The sequence below is a fragment of the Rhamphochromis sp. 'chilingali' genome (assembly GCF_963969265.1).
Source record: "Rhamphochromis sp. 'chilingali' genome assembly, chromosome: 22".
Lineage (NCBI taxonomy): Eukaryota > Metazoa > Chordata > Actinopteri > Cichliformes > Cichlidae > Rhamphochromis > Rhamphochromis sp. 'chilingali'.
Genome location: NC_137950.1, coordinates 6,050,791 through 6,074,060, shown reverse-complemented (window position 1 = coordinate 6,074,060; position 23,270 = coordinate 6,050,791). Strand labels below are relative to the sequence as shown.

General features: G+C 38.5%; 1 protein-coding gene and 1 long non-coding RNA gene across 2 annotated transcripts; both read left to right on the top strand.

Moving 5' to 3' along the window:
• Positions 1 to 13,596: 13,596 nt before the first annotated feature.
• LOC308390728 lies at positions 13,597 to 14,723 on the top strand. Its single transcript, XR_013970479.1, has 4 exons — positions 13,597 to 13,695; positions 13,791 to 14,093; positions 14,174 to 14,218; positions 14,320 to 14,723. It is a non-coding gene; the product is annotated as an uncharacterized lncRNA (long non-coding RNA).
• A 5,147-nt stretch (positions 14,724 to 19,870) lies between these two features.
• On the top strand, positions 19,871 to 22,402 carry LOC308390671 (uncharacterized protein). Its single transcript, XM_080872906.1, has 4 exons — positions 19,871 to 19,962; positions 21,217 to 21,582; positions 21,688 to 21,812; positions 21,905 to 22,402. The coding sequence occupies exons 1-4, from the start codon at positions 19,884 to 19,886 to the stop codon at positions 22,049 to 22,051; spliced, it is 717 nt and encodes a 238-aa protein (XP_080729032.1). The 5' UTR covers positions 19,871 to 19,883; the 3' UTR covers positions 22,052 to 22,402.
• The last annotated feature ends 868 nt before the right edge of the window (positions 22,403 to 23,270 follow it).

Genomic DNA, 23,270 nt, shown 5'->3' with positions numbered 1-23,270 from the left:
TGTCAGCCAATTAAAAAAAATGATGTGGCACTTAGTTGTTTAGGGAGAGGGGGAAGTTTTAAGAGTGACACCTGCGATGGAAAGCGGGCGAGCAAAAGAAAGAGAGCGCGAGTTTTCATATGTGAGACATTAGTGATGTTTAGCGTGTTTGGAGGCTAGAGTTAATGTGTAGTGTAGTTATTGTTTTGTATTGTGTGTCAGTTATACTGCTGAATGTCACATTTGCTCCAAAAAAGCCATCAAAAGCAGATTCCAGTGTAAACGCGGTTCCCACATGGAAAACAGGACTGATACACCTCCTGTTGTCAGACCTGCAGGGTCTTCTGTCTTATACTGCACACAAACTATTTTTTGGACTGGCACAAATAATTTGTGTGCCTTCTTATTTGATGCAGAACACCTGATTGTTCTGTAAATAGATTTAAATGGTTATATAAAAAATTGCATTTTTAGGTAAATAGTACCATATAACTTTGTTTGCATAACTTGTGCATGAACCTGAAGTTCCCAAATTGATATAAAAATTGTTAGTTTTCAAAAAAGTGTCCTCCTGAATGGGATTATAAGATAAGAAGCAGCGCTGTGTGTTTGGCAGATGGCAGGTCATGATGGACAGTTCAACTCTCATCCCACTCATGCCACTTTTTTTTTATAAATGTTTTCATAAGTGTGCTACATTGGTTTTGCATCAAAATTACTTAAAAAAAACCGACAAAACCATGAGCAATTATCTGGAATAACTCATTTTAACATCTTATTTCTTAAGGCTGTATTTTTAGCAACAATTAATGTGTTTTTAAAACAAAATGGTAGGTTTATAAATGAGACTGAGTCTTATTTGATTTCCTTGTTTTAGGTCTCAAACATAGTCCAGCATTGACGAACCATCAGTTTGGAAGGGTTACCGATATTTGTTCGCGACGACGAGACCAAACTCTTCTTAACATGTCTGGTGAGCATGCAAATCTACTCAATCTTCAGTTTTGGTTTACAGAGACTTATATGTACTGTTGTTAATTTTGCATAGGATACAGATCCAGTTGAGAGGGCAACCCGAGGTGTTACGGCGGGCATCCTCACTGTTCTGGAGGACTGCGTGGGACCCAACTCGCAGTCCACAGGGGTCAACACTGCCATTGTTTTGGAAGAGGACATTATTCTTGATGATCTGCCAGACCTTCCCACTGCCTTTGCCTACCTGTTTGGCCTACTTTATGGGCTCAACATGGAGTTTCCCAAAGAACTCAAGTACACATTTGTTTGCTGTATGGAAACCAGATAGAAGAGTTCACATCCTGCCATCTGATGTTTTCATCTGTTTGTTAGTGACTATCAATCAAGATAGGTTTGATATTCTGACTGACAATACCACACCTTTAAAATTGGATGAGTAACATTTATTACAAAAATTTGACCTTTTTTTGTTTTTGGAAAAGGACTTTATTTGTGGCTGAATGTTGTCAGTATGTTAAAAATGGCTCATCTCAAAACATTGTCAGTGGTGCAGTTGTGTTTGAACACAATATAGTTATTTGAAAATCAACATTGTGTAAATATTCATTAATACAACAGGGAGCAACTTATGAAAACTATAAAGGGTACTTTTTCTAGACTTTAGGAAATTGATTGGCAAAACAAAAAAAATGTTGTGTAAACTTTAGGAAATACATTGTTAAAACAATAAAATATGAGTTAAGAAAAAGCACAGTTATTAATCTTGTAAAGACAAAAACATTAGTTGAAGCAACTTTTCTCCTAAACTTGAAATTATAAGTTATCCATCAGAACCCAAAAGTGTAAATGCAGTGGGTTGCCTTGAGTTTTTTGTTTTTTGTTTTTTTTTTAATATCACAATGATATATGGGAATATAACAGTAAATCCTAAATATTAAACATTATTGTGCAGCACGTAAGATCGACAGGCACACAGTGTGCTTTGAGGCAGGAGCCAAAAAGGGTGTAGTTTGTGTGTGTGAGCACCCGTGTGTACACCTGTGAGCATGGACGCGCTTGTTTTTTTTAAAAGGTTCCTTCATGTAATGATCTGCTAGAGGGTGTGGGGGGGCCACAGCCCCGTCCTCCAGGGCATGAAGCAGGTATGGAGGAGATCAAAACTCCAGACATCCAGAGGCCCCCAGAACACAAGAGACCAAGGAAGACCAACAGAGGGGCAGCCGCGCCACTGTCCCAGAAAGAGCTGAGGAGAGTCCCAGATGAGGGCTCACTCAGCAGCTGCGGAGCAGAAGCCAGGGGGAGTTGCAGTGACGCGCCCGTGAGCTCCGCCGGCAGCCAGCTGTGCCTGAGTGACCAAGCCCCAGACCGAGAGGCCGGGGGCACCCCACCTCCGAAGTGGCCCGAGCGAGCCCCAGGCTCCAGGCCCCAATAAGCGGCCACCAAGGAGTGAGCCTGTGTGTACCCGGACGCCCATCCCCGGACACAAAGAACCACCAACGCACCGATGTCTGAGGGAGTCCGCCACCGGCAGGGGAAGTGGTGGTAGGGGGAGATAGGCCTCCAAACCTTGGAGGGCCTGAGATGTCCCCAGAGAGGTGGCGCCTGATACCCAACCTGACATATAGACACAGACATACAGGCACACACAGACACAAACATCCATTCCCACCCTCATGCTCTCATATGCACTTACTCCACACTCAACCAACGTGGAGACAGACATAAAGAGACGCTGTACACACGATCACACTCCCCAAGCGTACTCTACGAACCGGGTCTAGGTACCCTTGCCCCTGGAGGGGGGAACTGCACCCAGACCCAGGTGGTGTTACCCTTTTCCCTGCGGTGGGGAGAGGCAGACCACCCCCACTCCGCAGCAGCAGGGAGGCCCCACACTCCAGACCCCAGAATTGAGTTTTTAAGTTATCGCAACAATTATTTTTTTTTTTTTACAGTGTGTGACTGTATCGGAGCCAACAAAATCACAGTGCCATGTAAGAATTTTTTAATAATGTCAGGGTTAAGAGATGAAAACTCCTGCTTATTTCTTTAAATGTCCATTTTAATATATAAATGACCTTCTGCCCACAATCCACCCCCGGTTTTGTAATATTTTTGTTATTCCTGCGAAGCCTGACGTGTCCTGTGGATTGAGACCGATGAACTGAATTGCATTGAACCTGGATGTTGTCTTACAATCGCAGCAGGGTTATTCAAGTGCAGCATTCAAGTTGCTGCCATTCAATGTGATCACTGCCATTTGCTTTTGATTTTTTGTCTTTTTTTTTGCTTTTCTTTTTTGTCTATTAATCCAATTAAATTGTCTGTTAAGTATGGTGTTGACCATGAAGTAGGACAGGCTCCAGATAGACCAGAGGTCATCTGGATGTAGCCCCAAACAGAAAGTCACTATGAAAGCAACAAAGACAGCAATTATCAGGTGTCTCCCTTCATAAATGCAGGTGTGGCGTATAGAGGAGAAGAGCCGGAGACCAAAGGCAGTCGGCTGCTAGAGGAGGACCGATCACCAACCACTTACCAATTCTGCTTGAACCATCAAGTGTATTTAATTCTGGCCCAGGGAAAGACGAACCATGGAATAGTGAAATCTCAATAGGTTATTCTTACTTTTAACCACCTGGGGGAGCTTGTCTGTATTTGCCTGTGGCTCTTGTGTTGAGCCCAAGGGCACATGACGATCCAGAGATTAACAAAGAAAAAAAAATGATGCTGAGTTAATCAGTAGAGAGACAGACAACCATTCAAACTCACATTCACACCTGTGGGCAATATGAAAATCCCTAGTTAACCTAACCTCGTTAATTGCATGTCTTAAGGCATGAGCTGACCTTGACAAACAAAACGTAGTTTAACAAACACTCCCTTGAAAATGGTCAGTTACAAGGCCTGGGATCAAAATAAGTTATTAGTAGCCAATATCCAAATTAAAAAAAAATAAACTGTGGATAACTATTTTTCTATTGTTTTTCTATTCTCTTACTTTTCTTTATTAATGACCCCAAAACTGGTAGCTGGTGGTTTATTCTTACCTGAAGTGCCCCATTGGTAGAGTTCATGTTGAGCAACCTGTCTGCTTCTTACTTTCTCTTCTTCGGGTAACTCCCACTGGTGTCCTGTGGCAGCTGTGAACTGGATTAATGCTGTCTCTCCTGGTTTTTGAGTCATTCTCAGATACCCTGCAAGGAGTTAAGTTCCCTGCTAAGTAAGTATTACTTTTCAGTGAACCTAGTTTACCAAAATTGTCTGCAAGAGATGGTATAAATTGCTTCTTTTCCCTAGAATACGTAATGAATGATATGCTTGGTTTTATTTGGGTGATAGAGAGCTGCTGATGCAAACAGATTTGCTTTGATCATTTTAAACAGATATTGGGAGAAATATTTTATATTTAAGAAAAGTGCCTTTAGGTGAGTTTGTGGAAACAAAATGTTGCATATCAAAAGTAAAAGTACCACTCTTACCTGTCTAATTTAATTTTTTTTATTAATTTAGTCAAATATGCATTGCTTTGATCTGTATAAGTCACATCCATTACATTTTATTATTTATTGTTTGTTTACTATTTGTTTTGCTATTATTTGCTTTTATTACTTTTAATAGATGATGCCTTTAAATTGTAAATGATGTGGATGCATGTGCAGGAAGCTGGCTGTTTACCATGATGACAGATGTGCAAACTTAGATCAAAGCTACAAAACTTATCATATTCCAACCATCTTAATGTGGACAGAATAATTGTTAGTTGAGGAGCTGCAGCTGTCCGATGAATGCAGAGGTTTAAAGTACAATATTATTCCCTGAAATGGGAACAAAAGTCTACTTTATTGGGAAATTAAAGAGAAAAATTATTAAGGATTACTGTGTGCTGCGGAGTATTGTTGATCAGCAGACTCCTGATCAATGTACTGTGACACACAATGTTGTTAGTAATGTACAGCCAAAGTCTATCACAACAAAAGATCAGGCATCAAATATTACAGAATGGAGTATCTATCAAGGAGTATCTTCATACCTAACCTGGTTTCAGGTGTCTTCCATGGATCAGTTATTCCACTTTCTGTTTTTTTGCAGGCTATCAGCATTCTTACTATTCTTTAAGGAAGCTGTCGAAACTTGTTGCAGGTTTTTTTTTGTAATTCCACATAAAACGATCGCGCTCAGTAAAAGTGAAGTGTATTGTGTGTGCAAGTTCCTTTTGAGATGCTCACTGATTGCACAGCTTTAAACAAACTAACCTGACAAACACTGAAGCTTAAAAACATTCAGCTTTTGTTAGAGCATTTTAAAAGTTTGCTTTCACTCATTGTTTGCATAAATGACTGCTATGGTTGTTTTCTCAAATTTTATGATGATCTTAAATTACACAATAAAAAATAAATTAAGACTACAAAACCCTGTTTCTAAAACAGCAACACTTTTCTGCTTCCTTCCAGTTTTTAAAGACATTGAGGCTTCCAGGATGTTCTACCTGTGCATATGCTTGAGTCTGTTCTTTGCTCTACAAAGCACTGTATCATCAGATCAAGGTAATTATACAATGTGTGTATCAAAAATAGAAGTATTGCTATTCATGTAAATGCATTAGAAAGAAGAAATATAATAATATCATTTGGTGCTTTTTTTGCTTTCAGCTGTGTCAGTGAATTGCAGCAAGACTGCAGAAGTTAGACAAAGTGTGACTCTAAATTGTACCATAAATTGGAAAGATGGCTCAAACTGTAGCGTTTTTGATATATATACCGTGGAGAACAAAAATGAGCCCATACAATGTTACAGGAGTTTGACAAAACACATCTGTAAAGGGGATCGTCTGAAGTATGTCTCAGTGACCGTCCCAAGTGTCACGAAAGAGGTGAACGTTACAGTTGAAATCAGGTCAGGCTGTGGTATGGCTAAATCCCATCCTGCACAACTATTCCCTTCTGCAGGTTAGTAAGTTTCAGTAATATCATCAGAAATATACAGTACTGTGCAAAAGCTTTAGGCAGGTGAGAAAAAATGTTGTAAACAGAGAATGCTTTCAAAAATGGAAAAGTTAATAATTGATTTTTGTCAATCAACAAAATGCAGTGAATGAACAAAAGAGAAATCTCATTCAAATCAATATTTGGTGTGACCACCCTTTGCCTTCAAAACATCATCAATTCTTCCTGGCTAAGAGATAAGAGATAAGATAAGAGGAGCCTCTGTTAGTCCCACACGTGGGAAACTAACCACAGATCTTCTGTGGACGTAGGCTTCCTCACATCCTTCTGTCTCTTCATATAATGCCAGACACACACAATGATATTGAAATCAGACCTCTGCGGGCGCCATACCATCGTTAGGGGTCATTGTCCTGCTGCACAATACATTTGGGGCCAATAAACAATCATTTATATTTCTGAAAGCATTCTTTGTTTACAACCTTTTTTTTAACACCTACCTAAAACTTTTGCACAGTACTGTACATTTACAAGAAATATGTCTGTGAATTAATATTTTGTATTTCAATTGTATTTCATGCTCATGTTAACTGTACTTTAATAAATGTACTTTACTTTGTCAGCTTCAGTAAGGGTGACAGGAAATGGACGAGGAATGCAGGAGAAATCACATGCGATGGCCGTCGTACTCTGTGTTTTTCCCACAGCTGTGTCCATTTTCTCTCTATAGAAGTCACAGACACACAGAAATGTAAGTGGCACAGATTCTGCACTGTGAATTAAAGACTGATTGTGGTGTTATGTGGCATGTATTTGATGTATGAATGTGGATCCACCTGCTTCCCAAAAACATTACTGTCATTACTCAATAGGTTTATACAAACAACAACAACGAGCACAGCTGCAGCTGAATATTGTCTGCTGTGCTCCTGAGAGGAGCTTTGTTACAAAACTACTGTTTACTTTCATTCAGTGATGTGTGAACACTGCCTCTGTACTGTACACAAGCCTACAATGTCTCCAGTTAATGGTGGGATAGTGTGACCACAATAAATTCTAAATATTGTATAATCTGTTTGTTTGTTTGTTTGTTTGTTTGTTTGTTTGTTTGTTTGTTTGTTTGTTTGTTTGTTTGTTTGTTTGTTTGTTTGTTTGTTTTTGGAGGGTATTTTATATTTGATTACATGTGGAATAAAACCTGAAAATCTCTCTGTTACGTCCCCCCACCACATTACAATCTAGCATCTACAAACTGCACCTTGACTAGTGTACAAAGAAATCTAATTGTGTTACTGTAATGTGGCCAGCTAGAAACAGACCCTGATGATGTCACTAGGGCTGTCTCAGCTATGTCTGGAAAACCTGTGCTGCAATCTTGCTGGCTGTTTTACAAAGATCATAGCCACTCCTTAAGCAAGAGGAAATTATGAGATGTCAGATAAATAGTCAATTTTCAGTCTGCTTGGACAACCACATATTTGATTCTGGCCCAATGTACGATCACAGATAATTCTTCCATTCAGCCAAGGAACTGGTCAAAAACACGGCTCCATTTGAAGCTGAGCTGACGGCACATGTGTCAAAAGAAAACCAAGACATTGAGAGACAGAGTCAGCGAGGAAAAAAACAAACAGAATAACCTTATTTTATGTTTTTATTTTACTAGTTAATAAGCAAGTGTACCCCCGGGTCCAAAACATACATACAAATACACTATACATAAGGGTTAGAATATAATATATATAAATGCACAAATTAATTACATAATCACGTTGAGGCAGTTACCTAACAGCAGAAGCATAGTCCAACCTGTTATAATACTTTGTGATATGTCGTTATATATGATGTCATTTTTATCTATTTGTTTACAAACGTCAGGAAGTCACAAGCAAAGTCAGGCCGATGTCACAGAATGTCACATGATATTAAATATAGGCTGGCAAATCAGCATCTCTCAGTGGGCAATCATAATACAGCAGTTTTCTTTTCATTTGTGGATTAAAGCTGCTGTTCATATTTGTGGCCACCAAATGTCACCAAAGAAGCATGTGTTGAAAAGCTTCAGTAGTGAACCTTTTTCAATACATGAGCCGGTGCTGCAGAAAGCTTCATTTGGCCATTACCAACTCCTCATAATAAGAAACAAAACACCACAAAAGTTCATACCAGGCTTCACTGCTACAGTAAAGAATAACCCTTCCTTATAAAGCAGCAAAGTCATCAGGAACAAGTGTGCGATTCACACAAGGTGTGTGGAGACCAGTTTCTAGTTAAGTGACGAGGATGGAAAGAGAGAGGACAAGAGGTTGTGGAAGAACAGAAAGAACAAGCGAGGTGAAAAAAAACATTGTTTAATAAAACAAGGGTTTGTACAGTATGAATTCAGAAACTTTAATATAAAGCAACTCTATTACCAGTTTACTTCATGTACAGGTATATTGAATGGCAGCCTGAGTTTCTAGTGTCTGTACTGATTAATGCTACTTTAAGTGCTCAATGATTTGTATGTGATTCTGTGTAAATATGAGACTGCACTCATGTTGTGCGTGTATCTCATCTGATCTGCTTTGCCACAAATAGTTCTTTACCTTGAGCCCTTGCCTTGGGTATGGTAACTAAAGGCTCCACCCTGAAAAGGGTGGATGAGATTGAAATGTCTGATTATTCACTCTGAATTATTCTTAGACACTACAATAGGTCATCCAACTGATTAGGTTGCTTTTCAAGATAGCCTTATAATGTTTATTCAGTTGAGTTGAGGTTTGATGATGAGGCTGATTACATTTGCAAACAGCATATTTCATTAACATAAATTACAAGGCACTGCATGCATAAAAGTTTCAACTTAGAATCTCCCCCGCTGTCATATATTTGTCATGTGAAGCTCTAAAAAGTCTGAACCTCTCTGAAACAAGAGCTGTCTCATTTCAGTGTAGACACTCTGATGATGCTGAAGTTGATGTAGCCGCCATTATGTCGCCCATTTGTTTTGGGTTTTGCGTTTTTAGCTTCAGTGCTACCTCCTTGGCCCGCATAAATATTTAGAGGCGAGGCTAGAATGTATGTCACGAGCTAACATTCGCAAGTACCCTGAGGAAATGCAGTTTCCTCTTTCATTTCTTGAGTGTGCGTCTTGGTTAGCATGAGCATGCTCAAATGCAGAATCAAAATAAGTATATTTACCTGGTACAAAAAGGTGTTTTTAGCATCTGGCTTCCACTACAACTCAACAACATTAGTGCTGCTGATATTTACTTGTTTGTGATTTTGTGGACGATTTCCTGTCTTTAAACTGGCAAACGAATAAGATTAAGTTCCTTCAGAGGGCGTTCAGCACAGATTTAGATCACACATTAGATTGTTGATGTGATTGGCACTCTGTCAGTAAAAGTGAACTGAATCGAAATAGCGTGGCTCAGCATCAGCGCTACAGTCATGAGTAAACGTTTCTGTTCTCTCCGTGAGATTTCTTATGCAACACCTGCTTTGGCACCTATTTCACTTGTAAAGTGAAATAGGTGCCAAAGGAATGTAAAACCTGCTGCAGGGAGCTCTGTGAGGATTTAAATGACAAGCCGGCAGCAAGGTTGATGACTTCCTGGAGTTTTTTATCACCTTTACCCAGAAAAGTAGCTTAGAGTCAAAAGACTCTGCAGTTGTGTGGTTCCGCACACATTAGCTTCAGCTGCTGGCTTGTTTGTTTTGGATTTTTTTTTTTACATCAGTCATGTAGATTTATCATGTAGGGTTGAGTCATCCTGCAAGAAAATGGTAATGTTAAATCAAAACCTTTGTGAATAATAAAAGGATACATTTGAGTTTTGTATAATCTGTTCAAAGTGGTTTCTGTTTTACAAATGCAGTGAATGGCGGTGCATTGTTTAATGCTGGCACTTTTTCTGCAGAGTTTGTGAACAGGTCAGAGCTGTTGTTTGTTACGTTTCTTTGTTCTCCCTGTGCCTGTGTGGCATTTCCTCCCAGCACTCTGGTATCCTCCAAAGGCATGTTTGGCAGTTTAACTTGTGATTCTAAACTGGTTATGGGCATGTTTGTGGGGGTGTATGGTTGTCTTTAACTCTATGTCAGCTTCACGCTTTATTGAGAGGATAAACGGTCAAAAATGAATACACTACCAGTCAAACTTTCTCATTTAATGGTTCTTCTTTATTTTTACTACTTTCTACATTGTAGATACATACTGAAGACATCAAATATAGAGAGCAGGATATATGGAATTATGCAGCAAAGCAAAAATACTGATAAATAACTCTGAATATATCTTATATTTTAGATTCCTGAAAGCAGCCACCCTTTGCTTTGTCGACGGCGCTGCAAACCCTTGGCCTTCTTTCAGTGAGGTTCGTGATGTAGTCAAATGAAATGGTTTTCACTTCACATGTGTGCCTTCTCAAGGTTCATTGTGAGACCATCAGATGTGTTGTGCAGAAGTCAGGTTGGTACACAGCTGACAGCCCTATTTGACAGCGATTAGAATTCATATTATGGCGAGAACCAATCAGCTAAGTAAAGAGAAACAACAGTCTGACTGCTTGCTCAAAGGGGGTCATGTGATTGTTGGGTTTTCCTCTGTATGTATTATTGTAGGGTCTCTGCCTTGCAACATAAATCACCTTGAGGTGACTGTTGCTGTTATTTGTTTCTGGATAAATAGAATTGAATCATTAGTTTAAGAACTGAAGCTCAGTGAGTCCGGAAAATTGCTAAAACTTTGAATGTGTCCTCAAGTGCAGTGGTGAAAAACCATTAAGCGCTGTGATAAAGATTAGGGCCCAAATAAATGCCACACAGAGTTCCAGGAGCAGACACTTATTTACATCAACTGATCAGAAGAAACTGTGCGAATCAGATCTTTATGGTCTAAAACCACTGATAAGAAACCATTGCTAAGGAAAAGCAACAAGCAGAACAGCTTTGTTTGGGCAAAGAAACACAAGGGATGAACATTAGACCTGTGAAAATCTGTGTTTTTGTCCAAATTTGAGATCTTCGTTTCCAGTCTGTCTGCGACACAGAAAAGGTGAACGGATGGTCTCTACTTGCATGGTTCCCACCGTGAAGCATGGAGGAGGAGGTGGTATAGTGTGGGGGTGCTTTGGTGGTGACACTGTTGGAGATTTATTCTGAAGGCACACTGACCCAGCAACAACATGCCTTCCCATCCAGTTTAGTTCTACCATCATTTATTTTTCAACAATGACCCCAAACACACCTCCAGGCTGTGTAAAGGCTATCTGACCAAGAAGGAGAGTGATGGAGTGCTGCGCCAGATGGCCTGGCCTCCACAATTGCCTGACCTAAACCCAATCGAGGTTCGGTTTGAGATGGACCGCAGAGTGAAGGCAAAAGGCCAACAAGTGCATCTCTGGGAACTTCTTCAGGAATGTTGGAAACCTATTTCAGCTGACGACCTCATGAAGCTCATCGACAGAATGCCAAGAGTGTGCAAAGCAGTGATTAAAGCAAAGGGTGGACATTTTGAAGAATCTAAAGCATGAAACATGTTTTGAGGTATTTCACACTTTTTTATTTACTACATAATTCCATATGTGTTCATTCATAGTTTTGATGGCTTCAGTGAGAGTCTACAATGTAAATAGTCATGAAAGTAAAGATAAACCATTAAAGGAAAGGTGTGTCCAAACTTTTGACTGGTAGTGTACACGTGAAGGTATGAAAAAAACTCAAAGCAAAAATGTGTGACAGCTAAGTCTGTATGAGTTCCCTCTTTTACCTTTAAATTAACTAATAAATTAAAGTGAATGGTGGCACAGTGGGTAGCACTGTTGTTGCGAAGCAAGAAGGTCCTGAGTTCCGGCTTCCTCCCACCGTCCAAAGACATGCACCCCCTGCGACCCTGAAGAGGATACGTGGATGGATTGATTAAACTGGCATTAGCAATAAAAACAAGACTACAACTTATGTTCAATACTAATTTGTATTATATGCTGATTAAAAAATATAATATATGAAAATAAAAGAATGAAACTAATAACAGCATTCTCATTATAAAGCATTGTCTTTAACCTTTGCTTATTTCTTTTATTCTTACCTGAAAGGCCTCACAACTAGTTTTTGAATTCAGTCTGTTTTTTAACTTACCAACCAAACTTTTAGTAAAATCTAAAAAATCATTTCAAGCCAGTGTTATTCACTGACGAAGAAAAAAAGCATTTAGATCCAGTTCATTTGTTCTCTCATAAATGAAAAGTGTCACCTTAGACCCTGTTTTAAGGAATGTGTTTGCTTCTTGTTTTCCATTCTTCTTTGCCAATGAGTCTTGTAATCTCTGCAGGCAGTTTCATTTCACCTGCAAGAAACTCCCCCTGGTATCATGTGTCACCTCGACTGGATAATCTAATCTGCCCTGATTTTTTACGACTCATTCACAAATGTTGTCCAAAGAGAGACGTTCTCTACCAAGTAAGTATTAATCCTTTTTTTATGTATTTTAACTAATTCTACATGCTGGTAATTGTTAACAGTCTCGTTTTCTTTCAAAAAAGGTTATAAATCATATGCATCTTTTTATCAGGGTAATCAAGTCATTTAAATGTAAATAATGTTGCTTAGAAAACCTTCAACAAATTGCTCACATAGTAAAAGTTACTTCTTTACTTAATGCTTAAAGAAATTTACAAAAGCAAAATTTTGACTAACAAAAAAAAAAAGTGCTTATTATGTAAAAAGGCTCATTTGGGGTATCTAAATTTTTATTACTATATCTATCTATATAAAAAAAAAAGTGAATACAACAATTAATTCATTTTATTAGTTTAAACAAAAATTATTATATTTTGTGATTTACAGTTTCTACACCTTACTACTAAATGCTTTCCTCTGTTTTTCTTTCTGCATCTGACAAGCTGTAATTTATAAGCAATCTATGCCACTTGTAGCTAGAAGCTAACAGGTAACACGAGTTTCCAGGCAAAAAGGAGAAAGAAGAATATTAATAAGGAAGTACTAGAATAACTGCAGCACTCCATGAATGCAGAAGCATAAAGTGTCGGAATATGAATCTGCTTTTATTGGGGAAACCACCAAAAATGCTTCTTGGGTGCTTTTCACTGTCATCCAGGAGACTGTTTAACAATATTAAGTCATCCTAATCTGGGGAGTCTTACAGAATACAGAAGAATGTACCGAACACATATGCTCAGAAGCACATAAAATGTGACACTAAAAAAAAGAGGTGGGATTATTCCAAACAGTCCATTTTGTCCGTTAACACCCGTAAAGTTTTCTGTTTTAATTCTGCAAAGCTATGAATCTGGTCTCAGCAGTGCCACGCGACTTGATGATGGCACATGACCTACAGAAGCTCCTGTTTGAACCAACATTCTTGGCAGCTGTTGTGGAGCTGTTCAAACTTGTCAATCTCACAATTGTTTGGTTTTCACAGCAAACTAAAGTAGGAAGCGTGACTCCACATGTGACAGAAGATACAATGCGTGTAACACTGCTGATATGTCCGTTTATGTCTTAATAGAACTATTATAATCATATGTTACTGTCGCTGCTGTTTTTCTTGCATTCTCAAATGATAGAAATTTAAATGATTTTTTAGGGATAAGCACATTTTACTTTATGTTTAATGTGTCAAAGAGAACATGTTTCTTGTGTTTTCTAAAACAGCATGACTTTATGTGAACCTGCAGTAATGACTTTGTTCTTTCCAGCCGTTTGGGGTGAGGTGAAGCTTCCAGGATGTTGTACATGTTGACATGTTTGAGTTTGTTCTGTGCTCTACAAAGAAGTGTTTCATCAGATGAAGGTATTTCTATACTGCTTGTACCAGATATGTTACTAATAGACATGACCGCTCTAAAGGAAGAAGAAATTGAACATCAAATATTTCCTTTCTTTCAGCTGTGTCACTTAATTGCAACAACACTGTCAGTGTTACAGCTGGAGAAAATGTGACTCTAAATTGTTCCATAACTTCGACTTTTGGAGGGAAAGTGTGTACTGGTCAAAAGTATGACTGGCATAACACAAATGGCAACAAACTATGTGAAACTGATGCCACAAAATACACTTGTGCATGGGATGCCCTTACCTACCTGTCACTGACCATCTCAAATGTCCAAGAAGAGGCAAATGTCACAGCTGAAATCGTGTCAATCTGTGGAATGGTGAAATCACTTCCTATCAGAGTACAGCTAATCATTGGTGAGTGTATGTTTAGTTCAGATATCCAGAATAAATTGTTGTCATTGCCACTGTTAAAATAACTGCAATTTACTATCCAGATCCAAAAACGGACGTTTTCCAACCAACAACACCACCAGATAACGGTAAGCTGAAAGACAACGACTTAACCATTGTACATTGTTACATATTGTAACAAATGTTATTCAGTTAGAATAACTGTATTCCACTTCCACACGTGAATCAGGTCCAAGACCAGAACCCAGCGGGCAGCGGGAGGAGTCAACACACTTGACCACCATTGTACTTTGTGTTTTTGCCTCTGCTGTAGTTGTGTTCATTTTGTATTTCCTGTATAGAACTTACAGACGCAGAGTAAGAGAGAGGACAGTGACATACACTGCACCAGTCAGTAAAGACTTCACGGTTGTTTAAAAATGTATTTTTTCTTTGTATGATTGTTTATCAGTGCGAGGGGAATATGAATGTATATGAATGTATGTGACATATTTTCCATTTGTAAAAGATGCTGCTCATCACTGCTGACTCTTTGATCATCATATTGTTTGTTTGTTTTTTATTAACCTTTTTTTTTTTTAGACTTCTTTGATGTCTTATATACAATATATAGATATACAATAACAGGATGTGAATAACAGAGCGTTCACATGACTTTCAGTCTGCTCAGTAAAATGAAACAATTTTGGGGAAATTTAAGAACATTTGGGACTGAACCTGTTATGTGTCTGATGAATGTCTACAGATTTGTCACAGCTCTGACTCTTCATTGTGTGAACATCAGGTCAATTTTGTTTACTTATCATCCACGATCTAATAGGGAAATGATCCAAAGTTGGATTACATACTTACTTTGTAAATCCACTGATGTTTCTGTACCTTGACTTCTTTACATAATTGTGACCACAGCTCACAGTAAAAATCATCCAACTGTTACTTTAGGCTGTGATGGATGAATGAATGGACAGATGGGACTCTCGTGGGCTGTGGATAATGCATTTCCCTGTTCCACACATGGATTTTTTGCCACCTGTGTAGCATTATTATATGTTAACTCAAGTAAACTCAAAGACTGTGGCAAGACAGTCCGTCCACATCGTTACATCATTACAGTGCTGCTGTTTTTGTTGCACATTGGTTGGCACATTATCAGACATATACTTCCTTCAGAAATGACAGAGAGCAAAAAAAGAGCAAAAGGAAGATTGACTGGTAATATTTTTCCAGGCCTACGTGTAAACCACTGTTTGTTAAGATGTTAGCCCAAAATTAAATGTCAGTGTTGTGTTTATAGATGTTTACAGCTAACACCTAATGCTGGAGTTAAAAGAGTCACTTGTCACTACAAAATAACTGTAAATGTAATAACTGTGTAAAATTGAACAGTGTTTTGTTCAAAATACACTCAACTTGTAACAAGTCTTTCAATCAAATGTGTCATGGGTTTTTTTTCATCCCATTTGAAACTATTCCAGCCTCCTGAAATGACCCATACGAGCATTTCTCCCTGAAAGGATTAAAGAGAATCTGTGTTAGGTGAACCTTTAGGTCAAGTGACATACAAAAAAAAGTTTTTAAAAATTCTTTCATGTAGTTTCAAAAGACGGTGAAGCTTCCATGATTGACTCAAACATATCCACAGGTAGAACACCTGGAACCTGGAACACACTGGAACCATCATCTTTTCTATCATCCCTTCACTTTCAAGCCTCAACAGTTACTTTTTCACAAGAGGCATGAAAGGTTTAGGTACTCGTCTGACTGCGTGAACTGCATATGGCTGTGCATCTTGTTTAAGAATTATTTTAACTGGTTCAGTTTTTCATAGTCTACTTGTACCAAAACAGTACTGATGTTTTCCACTCATCTGCTGAGTAAACTGCTATTTTGCCCTTTAAACATTATAGACTTTAGGAAGTGTATTAAAGGTTTCTTCACTTCTTACAGTCACATATGGTCCAGTATCTATTTTTAATGTCAGAGGAACATCATCAATGTTCATGGTGACAGTTCACTTATCCTGGCTATTTTTTTTTTTTTTTTTTTTTTTTGCTGTTTTTGAAGTCACCTCATGCATGAGAATATCACCGGGTTAACACGAGACATTATTTTATGTATACTGTTGGCCAAGCACAATAAAAATGACCGTTTTTAAATTAACTTTGCAAACATCACAGATGAAATATTTGGGGTTTTATTTCCTGGACTGAGCCACTGTACTTGCTGTCATTGCTGAACATCTGCCCCCCTTCCTTCTCTCACATAATGAGCCCAGTCTACCACTGCATCTGATTGGCCGAATGGTGTTCAAAATAAAGTCTCAGCAGGGCTGATGGCTATTAATAACTGAAATTATCTCACAGACCAGATGTGGCTCACGGGCTGTATGTTTGTCACCACTGACCTAATCTGCCCTGTTTGTTATGACTCCTTTTCAAATGTTCTCCAAAGACAGAAGTTCTCTGCCAAGTATTACTGCTTCTTTTACATATTTTAACAAAATTCTCTTCATGCTAGTGTTATTTGGCTTTTCTTCCCTTGACAAAGTCATGAAACATATGCATATTTTTATATGCAATGCAAGTCTAATAATGCAAATAGATTTGTTTAGATAACCTAAATTGCTCACAAAGTTTTATTTAAGAAAATTAAGTTTACAAAAGTAAAATGCTGAGTATCAAAATTAAAAGTTCTTATTATGTAAAGAGACGAACTAATTTAAACAAAATTTATTACATTTTGTTATTTAGTGTTTCTTACAATAACTACTAAACTTTTTGCCCTGTTTTTGCACAATATGAGATTAGATGTCACATTTACAGGCATTCTCTTTTATCTGGAAACTGACCAGTTATTCTGGCAATAAAAAGTCTGTTAATTACAAATCCTCTGAGGACTGTTACACAATAACATATTTATGGGCAGAGATAAATGAGAATTCTGCTGCTGCTTCTGTAAAGTCTATAAAATGTTACACTAAAGGAGAGCAGTTAACGTTATTGTTATTGAAGTTATCTATGTATTTGTGCTGAAATGTGGGAAAAACTCAAATAAACAGAAAGCTTGCATGCTATCTTTGCACTTAACTGTTTCTAGTATTTATCTCTGCTGTTTCTTTTGCACTCTCAAATATGAGAAATGTTTAAATCTGTATTTTCAGTAATCAGTATACAGTATACTTACAACTACTACTCAAAGAAACATGAACTAAACTTAGCACAAAGGACATTTGTGTTTGGCCAATTATGTCTTTCTTGTAACAATGCTTAATGCCAATAAAGCTTATGTAGCAGGATACTTGCTCAGCTGGTGTCTGCTCCAAGTATGCCATGTTTCACTGATCTGATTAGGGTCTGTGCTATAGGGCAACTTCAAGCTGGCAAGTTGCAGCATTACTTGGATCTGCTCATAGCCAGTGTCCGGCCTCATAAGGCTTGTCATGATTCACGGCCAGACCTGTTTGCGCTGGTGTCAGCAACATGTGCACTCTAACCTGAATATGCAGAGGAACATTATGTTTAGCGATGTGTATTTGCGAGTGGAGAGGATGGCATGGCCTGCCTGCAGACTTGACTTTTTGAACACTTGTGGGATCAGCCTGGGCGTGCTGTTCATATCAGAGTGACCAGCACAACTACACTGGCTGACTTGCAGTGAATGCTTGTTGAAGAATGGGATTCTACAGCAGTTTGTGACCAAGGTAGTGAAGAAGAGGTGCAAGGCTGTTGTGGCTGTGTTTGGTTCTTTCATATAAATAGGGTTCAATTGCCAGTATGTCGTGTTTCTTCAGACTTATCACTGGTGGAGAATATCCACCAATCCACATGCTCAACTCTGCTGCTCAACCCAAAAATGCATTTGACTGACAAATGTTGCACCATTTAAGGGGAATAAACCATATAAGATTTCACTGCCATGAAGCATTGTTACAATAATGATGTAATCAAGCCAGTAATCAGATTTTGAGATGACTTTTTCATTTAAAACAAATATACAGGCAAAACCCTGTTTCTTGATTCATATGTGTTTTTTTTTCTTTCCAGTAATTTCAAGTGAAGTGAAGCTTCCAGAATGTCCTGTGTGTGGAAATGGTTAAGTCTGTTCTGTGCTCTACAAAACAGTGTCTCATCAGTACAAAAGTATGTACCAAAAAGCATGACAACTCTAAATACATAAGGAAGAATAAATGTAATAATATATTAAACAATATTTTAATATTTTTTCTCTTTCAGTGGTGTCACTTAATTGCAGTAACCCTGACTATGTTACATTTGGAAAAAACGTGACTCTAAATTGTTACATAAATTCAAAAGGGGGCTCAGACTGTAGAGCTCTAAATTATTCCTGGATAAACCAAAATCATACCAAACTCTGTGGCTTGTCACAATACGGCTGTAAATGGGATCCCCCGAATAGCTTGTCAGTGACCATCTTAAATATCCAAAGAGAGGAAAATGTCATAGCTGAAATCGTGTTAAACTGTTGTACGGATAAAACTTCTATCAGCGTCCACTTACAGAGTGAGTATCTATCAGCATCTTAAAATTTATGTGTTTGAATGAGTGTATGTTTTGTTCAGACATACATAAATTGTATTCAGTGCATCTGTTAGAATAACTGTGTTGTACTTTGTCAGGTGGACCAGCTCCAACACTAGGTCACATCATTAGGCCCGAGGAGTCAACACGCGTGACAACCATTGTACGTTGTGTTTTTGCCTCTGCTGTTGCTGTAGTAATTTTGTATTTCCTGTATAGAACTTACAGGTACAGAGTAAGTGAGAGGACGGTGACATAGACTGCACCAGTCTGTAGCAGAACATAAATGCATATGTTTGCTGTTTGTGAAAGATTCGGCTCATCAGTTACCACAGCTGACTCTGTACATAGAGAATAATTTTTAGAATTCTTTGATGCAGTCTATTATGCATACAATAATAGGATGTGAATAATAAAGCATTCCACGTGACTTTAGTCTCCTGAGTAAAAGGGAAAGACTATGGGTCAAACTTGGGAATGTGAATTTCTTGCCTGATGAATAAACATTTAAGAAAAAATAGGACTGTACCTGTATGTGTTGTAAAACGGAGTCTAATTAATGTCCACAGAGTTGACTTCTCATCCATGTTCTCATTATGTGAAGTGACGAGAAGTTGGATAACCTACTTACTTTGTAAATCCATTGATGTCTGTCCACCTGGACTTCTTCACATAATTCTGATCACAGCTCACAGTAAAAGTCATCCAGCACTTGCTTTAGACTGTGATGGATGATGAAAGGGGATGTCATGGTGGAAACATAAATTCTTATCAATACAGTCCATATTTATACAGTAGACTGAATGAAGCATTGTAAACATGTTATTATGGAAACAATGTAATTCCTCTGAGACAACTCTTCCTCTGTTTCATCTTTTTTTTACCATTTCTTTCTGTGTATATGTGTCATTTGAAAGTGAAAACCATAATGGAAATAGGAATCATAAGAAAATGTACCGTGAAACAGAACTGTGAAAAGTGATTAATATCCTGTATGTGCCGCTTGTACAGATTAACTGTAAATCAGACAGTTTTCGTACAATGGAACATCTTTTCAAATAAATTTATGTCAGTAACAAACTCTTCCACATCTTTGATGTTATGTAGCACATATGCACACACCCACGTACAGCTGATAAAATACCAAGAGTCAGTGTCTCATTTCCTCTTTACGCCTCATTTCTCTTTGTCACACTCGTTCATGTTGTAGTCAATCTGTCTGTCAGTCAGAGAGCATATGCGCGAGCCTGACTGCATGATGAAAGCCTACTGGTGGAGCTGTGTGCTGGGACTGCTCTGCATGCCTGCGGAGGTAATATTAGACATCAGGAAAGGTGAGTGTGTTTTGGAATTTTTGAATCCACAAAAATTATAAATTTATGTGGGAAAAAATGTTTTTCACAGGTCTCTCTGCAGTCCTGTGAAAAACTAAGTGCACCCTATGATTTAGGAGCTTGCAGAAGCACTTAGGCAGCACTAGCTCGCAGTTATGCTTTGTCTGTGTGATTTTATCAGTCTCTTATGTTCTTTTGGAGAAATTTTGGGCCACTCTTCTTTACAGCACTGCTTCAGTTCACTGAGGTTTGCAGTCATTTGGTCATACACAGCTGTCTTAAGATCTGGCTGCAACATGATTAAGCTGAGTTATTGAACGCCTGGATTCTTTTGCTTCTCGGCCATTCTGTTGTAGATTTGCTGCTGTGCTTCGGATCGTGACACAATTTCAGCCATGCTTTGCTCTTAGACAGGTTGCCTCACATTTGAGTCTTGTTTTAGTACACAAAACAAGATCATTATGTGCTCATTAACTGCAGAGTGCCCAGGTCCTGTGGCTGCAAAACAAGACCAAATCACTACCCCTCCTCCACTATGCTTCACTGTTTACTGTGAGGTGTTCGCGCTGATATGCTGTGTTTGGTTTTCTCAGTGTCGTGCATCATGACCAAGGGTCCCCACATTGCTTTAACTCTGTCCAAAGTTCATAGTTCCAGAAGTCTAAACCTAAGCTCTTACGTTTTTTGCCTATTTCTCTGAGCCCTGCATGGTCTGACCCCAGGGTGAATTTATTGGGTTTTCTGCTCCTGGGAAGAAAACCCTGTTTTTTACATAACTGTAGATGTCATTGAAGATGAGTCTGAGTCATCTTTTCCTGTTTGTTTGCAGCTTCATCCTGTTTTGGGCCTCTTAGCAGTGTCTCAAAAAACCCATCATTTAAAAAGGTCTTTTTAAATCACTCTTTACAGTAAATGTAGTGATGCACCAAAAATATGTACGTAGAAGTTAGTTGTCTACAAAAAAAGCCCACTGCAAGTGACATGACTGGAATATGTTGCTGCAGCTAAATCTAGGTTAGGCCACTTTATATACAGTTACTGGGTGTAGTTTGGTTTTGTGGTTACCTTCTGCAGCCCCAACAACTGTACTGAACTGAGCAAATGACGAATTGGATCAAATTGTGCCTTTTCTGCTTTATTGCAATTAAAGTTTATTTGCCAGTGCCCTGTGGTGGAGCTGATGTATAAGGTGTTAAAACAAAACAAAAATTCTGCATAAGTGATTCTTTTAAACGATCCATCTCTCCCTGACAGCTTTCCAAAATCCTTCAGCCATCACTTTCATGAGAGTCAATTCATCTGCTGAAATCGTGTGCACCACATCCTTGGAAAATCCAATGGGGCTGTACATGCATAGGCGTTTCCACAAGGAACAAGATGTTGTGTACCTGGACTTGAATGGATTTTCAGTCACCAAGAATACCACATCTAACAAATTCAAAGGCCGAATAATCATAAGTCCAGCCAAGAAGATCACACAGGAACTTCGTGGGTTCACTTTCCAGTTGTCTTTGCTGGAGCTCGAGGACACAAACTTGTATTACTGCGAGTGGATTTACACGGACGAGAAATTCAACAAGCTGCTCATGACCAGCAACGGCACAGTCATTATCGTCAGAGGTGAAGAGAATTGTGCATTTCAGTATATGCAATCCACTTCCATTAAAAGTGGTGTAACTTTCAATTTAATTGTCTATAACGTGCTTTTTTCTCTCTCACACACAGAGGGTGGCCCAGAGGAACAATGCACAAACTCCATACTGGATCTGACCTTGATTTGCTCTGTCGTCATAGGATTTACTGTCATACTGTCCCTCATCATTGGAGTGCTGATTATGAGGTGCAAACGAGTAAGTGTGAAGTAGATAGACTTGTTGTTAAAAGTCAAGCAAAGAGGATGTGACTGTGTTCGAGTGAAAACGTTTCCTTTGTCTTCCTCCAGTATAAAAAGAAATTCAGACCTGCCGTGCCTGAATTACCACCAAGATCCCAGAGGCCTCGGCAGACCTGCTCTTGCCACCATCACAATGCTTACTTAGTTACATCTCTAAGCACGGATGTCAACACAGACTTCAGGGGTCTCCTGTAATGCTCAGAGACGGTGCAGTGCTAATAATTCAACACGCGGTGATGCACAGTTAATTGCACAGACGGCTTCAGATGGCTGAACTCGTAATCTTTAACCTTTTGCTGTAGTGCATCTCTCTTCCTTTTACAGAAATTTGTGTTTTATCTGCAGTAAAGTGATTGAGCTACCACATCCTGGTTTATGCTTAGTGTTCAGGTGCAATGTGTGAAGAGTGTGGGTGAAAAAAAACTGCAGACCAAGCACTTTTTCCTTTGATTTAGCACACGCTGGCTTTACCTGTTGAGTTTTCAACAGCTTTGTGTTGTTTTGTTCTTTTTTCTTTGTGAATGCTCTAAATGTTTTGAACCATAGTTTTCTACCTGATTTGATGTGTACAATAAATCAAAGATATTTTTAACATTTTGCCATTCCTTTGAAAAATCTTTGTTTTGTTGTATTTGTTTTTTAAATGATAAGAACAACTCAATGGGGCTCAATTCAAAGTACTAGTAAAAGTACAAAAGTATCAAAGCATCAAAATATTCTAGAAGTGAAATAGTGAATAGTATTAGTCAAATAGTGGAAGTACTGATATAACGCAGAAGGATCAGTTTCACAGTCCCATACCGTGCATGCATATTGATTTACTGTTGAAAATGATTCTAACTAATTAGCCTAGTAGATGTACCACTGGGTCATTTAGCTCTATTAACACAAATGACTTACTAGTAGAGAAAAAAGAGATGCTTTCAGCTGCTCCCTTGTCATATGGATTGCCACAGCAGCAGGTGCTTCTGCATATTTGATTTGGCAGAGTTTTACACTGGAAGCCACTGACTTTCAACTGTGACTAGGAAACAGCTATGCCTGCAACAAATATGTGAATACATGTGAATTAGTCATGAGATAATCCCAATCCAAACAGTCCACTATGTTCAGGGAAACTGCAGAGGTGGCACTGCTGCCACCTAAAATATGATTAGAAAATGTTTCTTGTCTTTAAAGTGAATAAAGTAAAATACATGGCAGAGTAATCAGGAAACAGAGTAATCAGGAAAGTAATCAGGAAAGGGAAACAGCTGGGACTAATTGGGCAGGATGAGACAAGGGAAGCAAAACAGAATACACTGACATAAGACAAGGACCTTCAACATAAAACAGGAAACACACCAACTGAACTTACAGACTCAGAGATATGAGCTTCACATTATGATAATACTGACGGTACAGAGGGAACACA

What these genes read in the sequence shown, in the direction of transcription:
- LOC308390671 (XM_080872906.1), top strand. Translation starts at nt 19,884, where the DNA reads ATGATGAAAGCCTACTGGTGGAGCTGTGTGCTGGGACTGCTCTGCATG. An exon ending in CACAGTCATTATCGTCAGAG is followed by an intron (nt 21,583 to 21,687) that starts GTGAAGAGAATT and finishes TCTCACACACAG; the next exon opens with AGGGTGGCCCAGAGGAACAA. An exon ending in TGATTATGAGGTGCAAACGA is followed by an intron (nt 21,813 to 21,904) that starts GTAAGTGTGAAG and finishes GTCTTCCTCCAG; the next exon opens with TATAAAAAGAAATTCAGACC.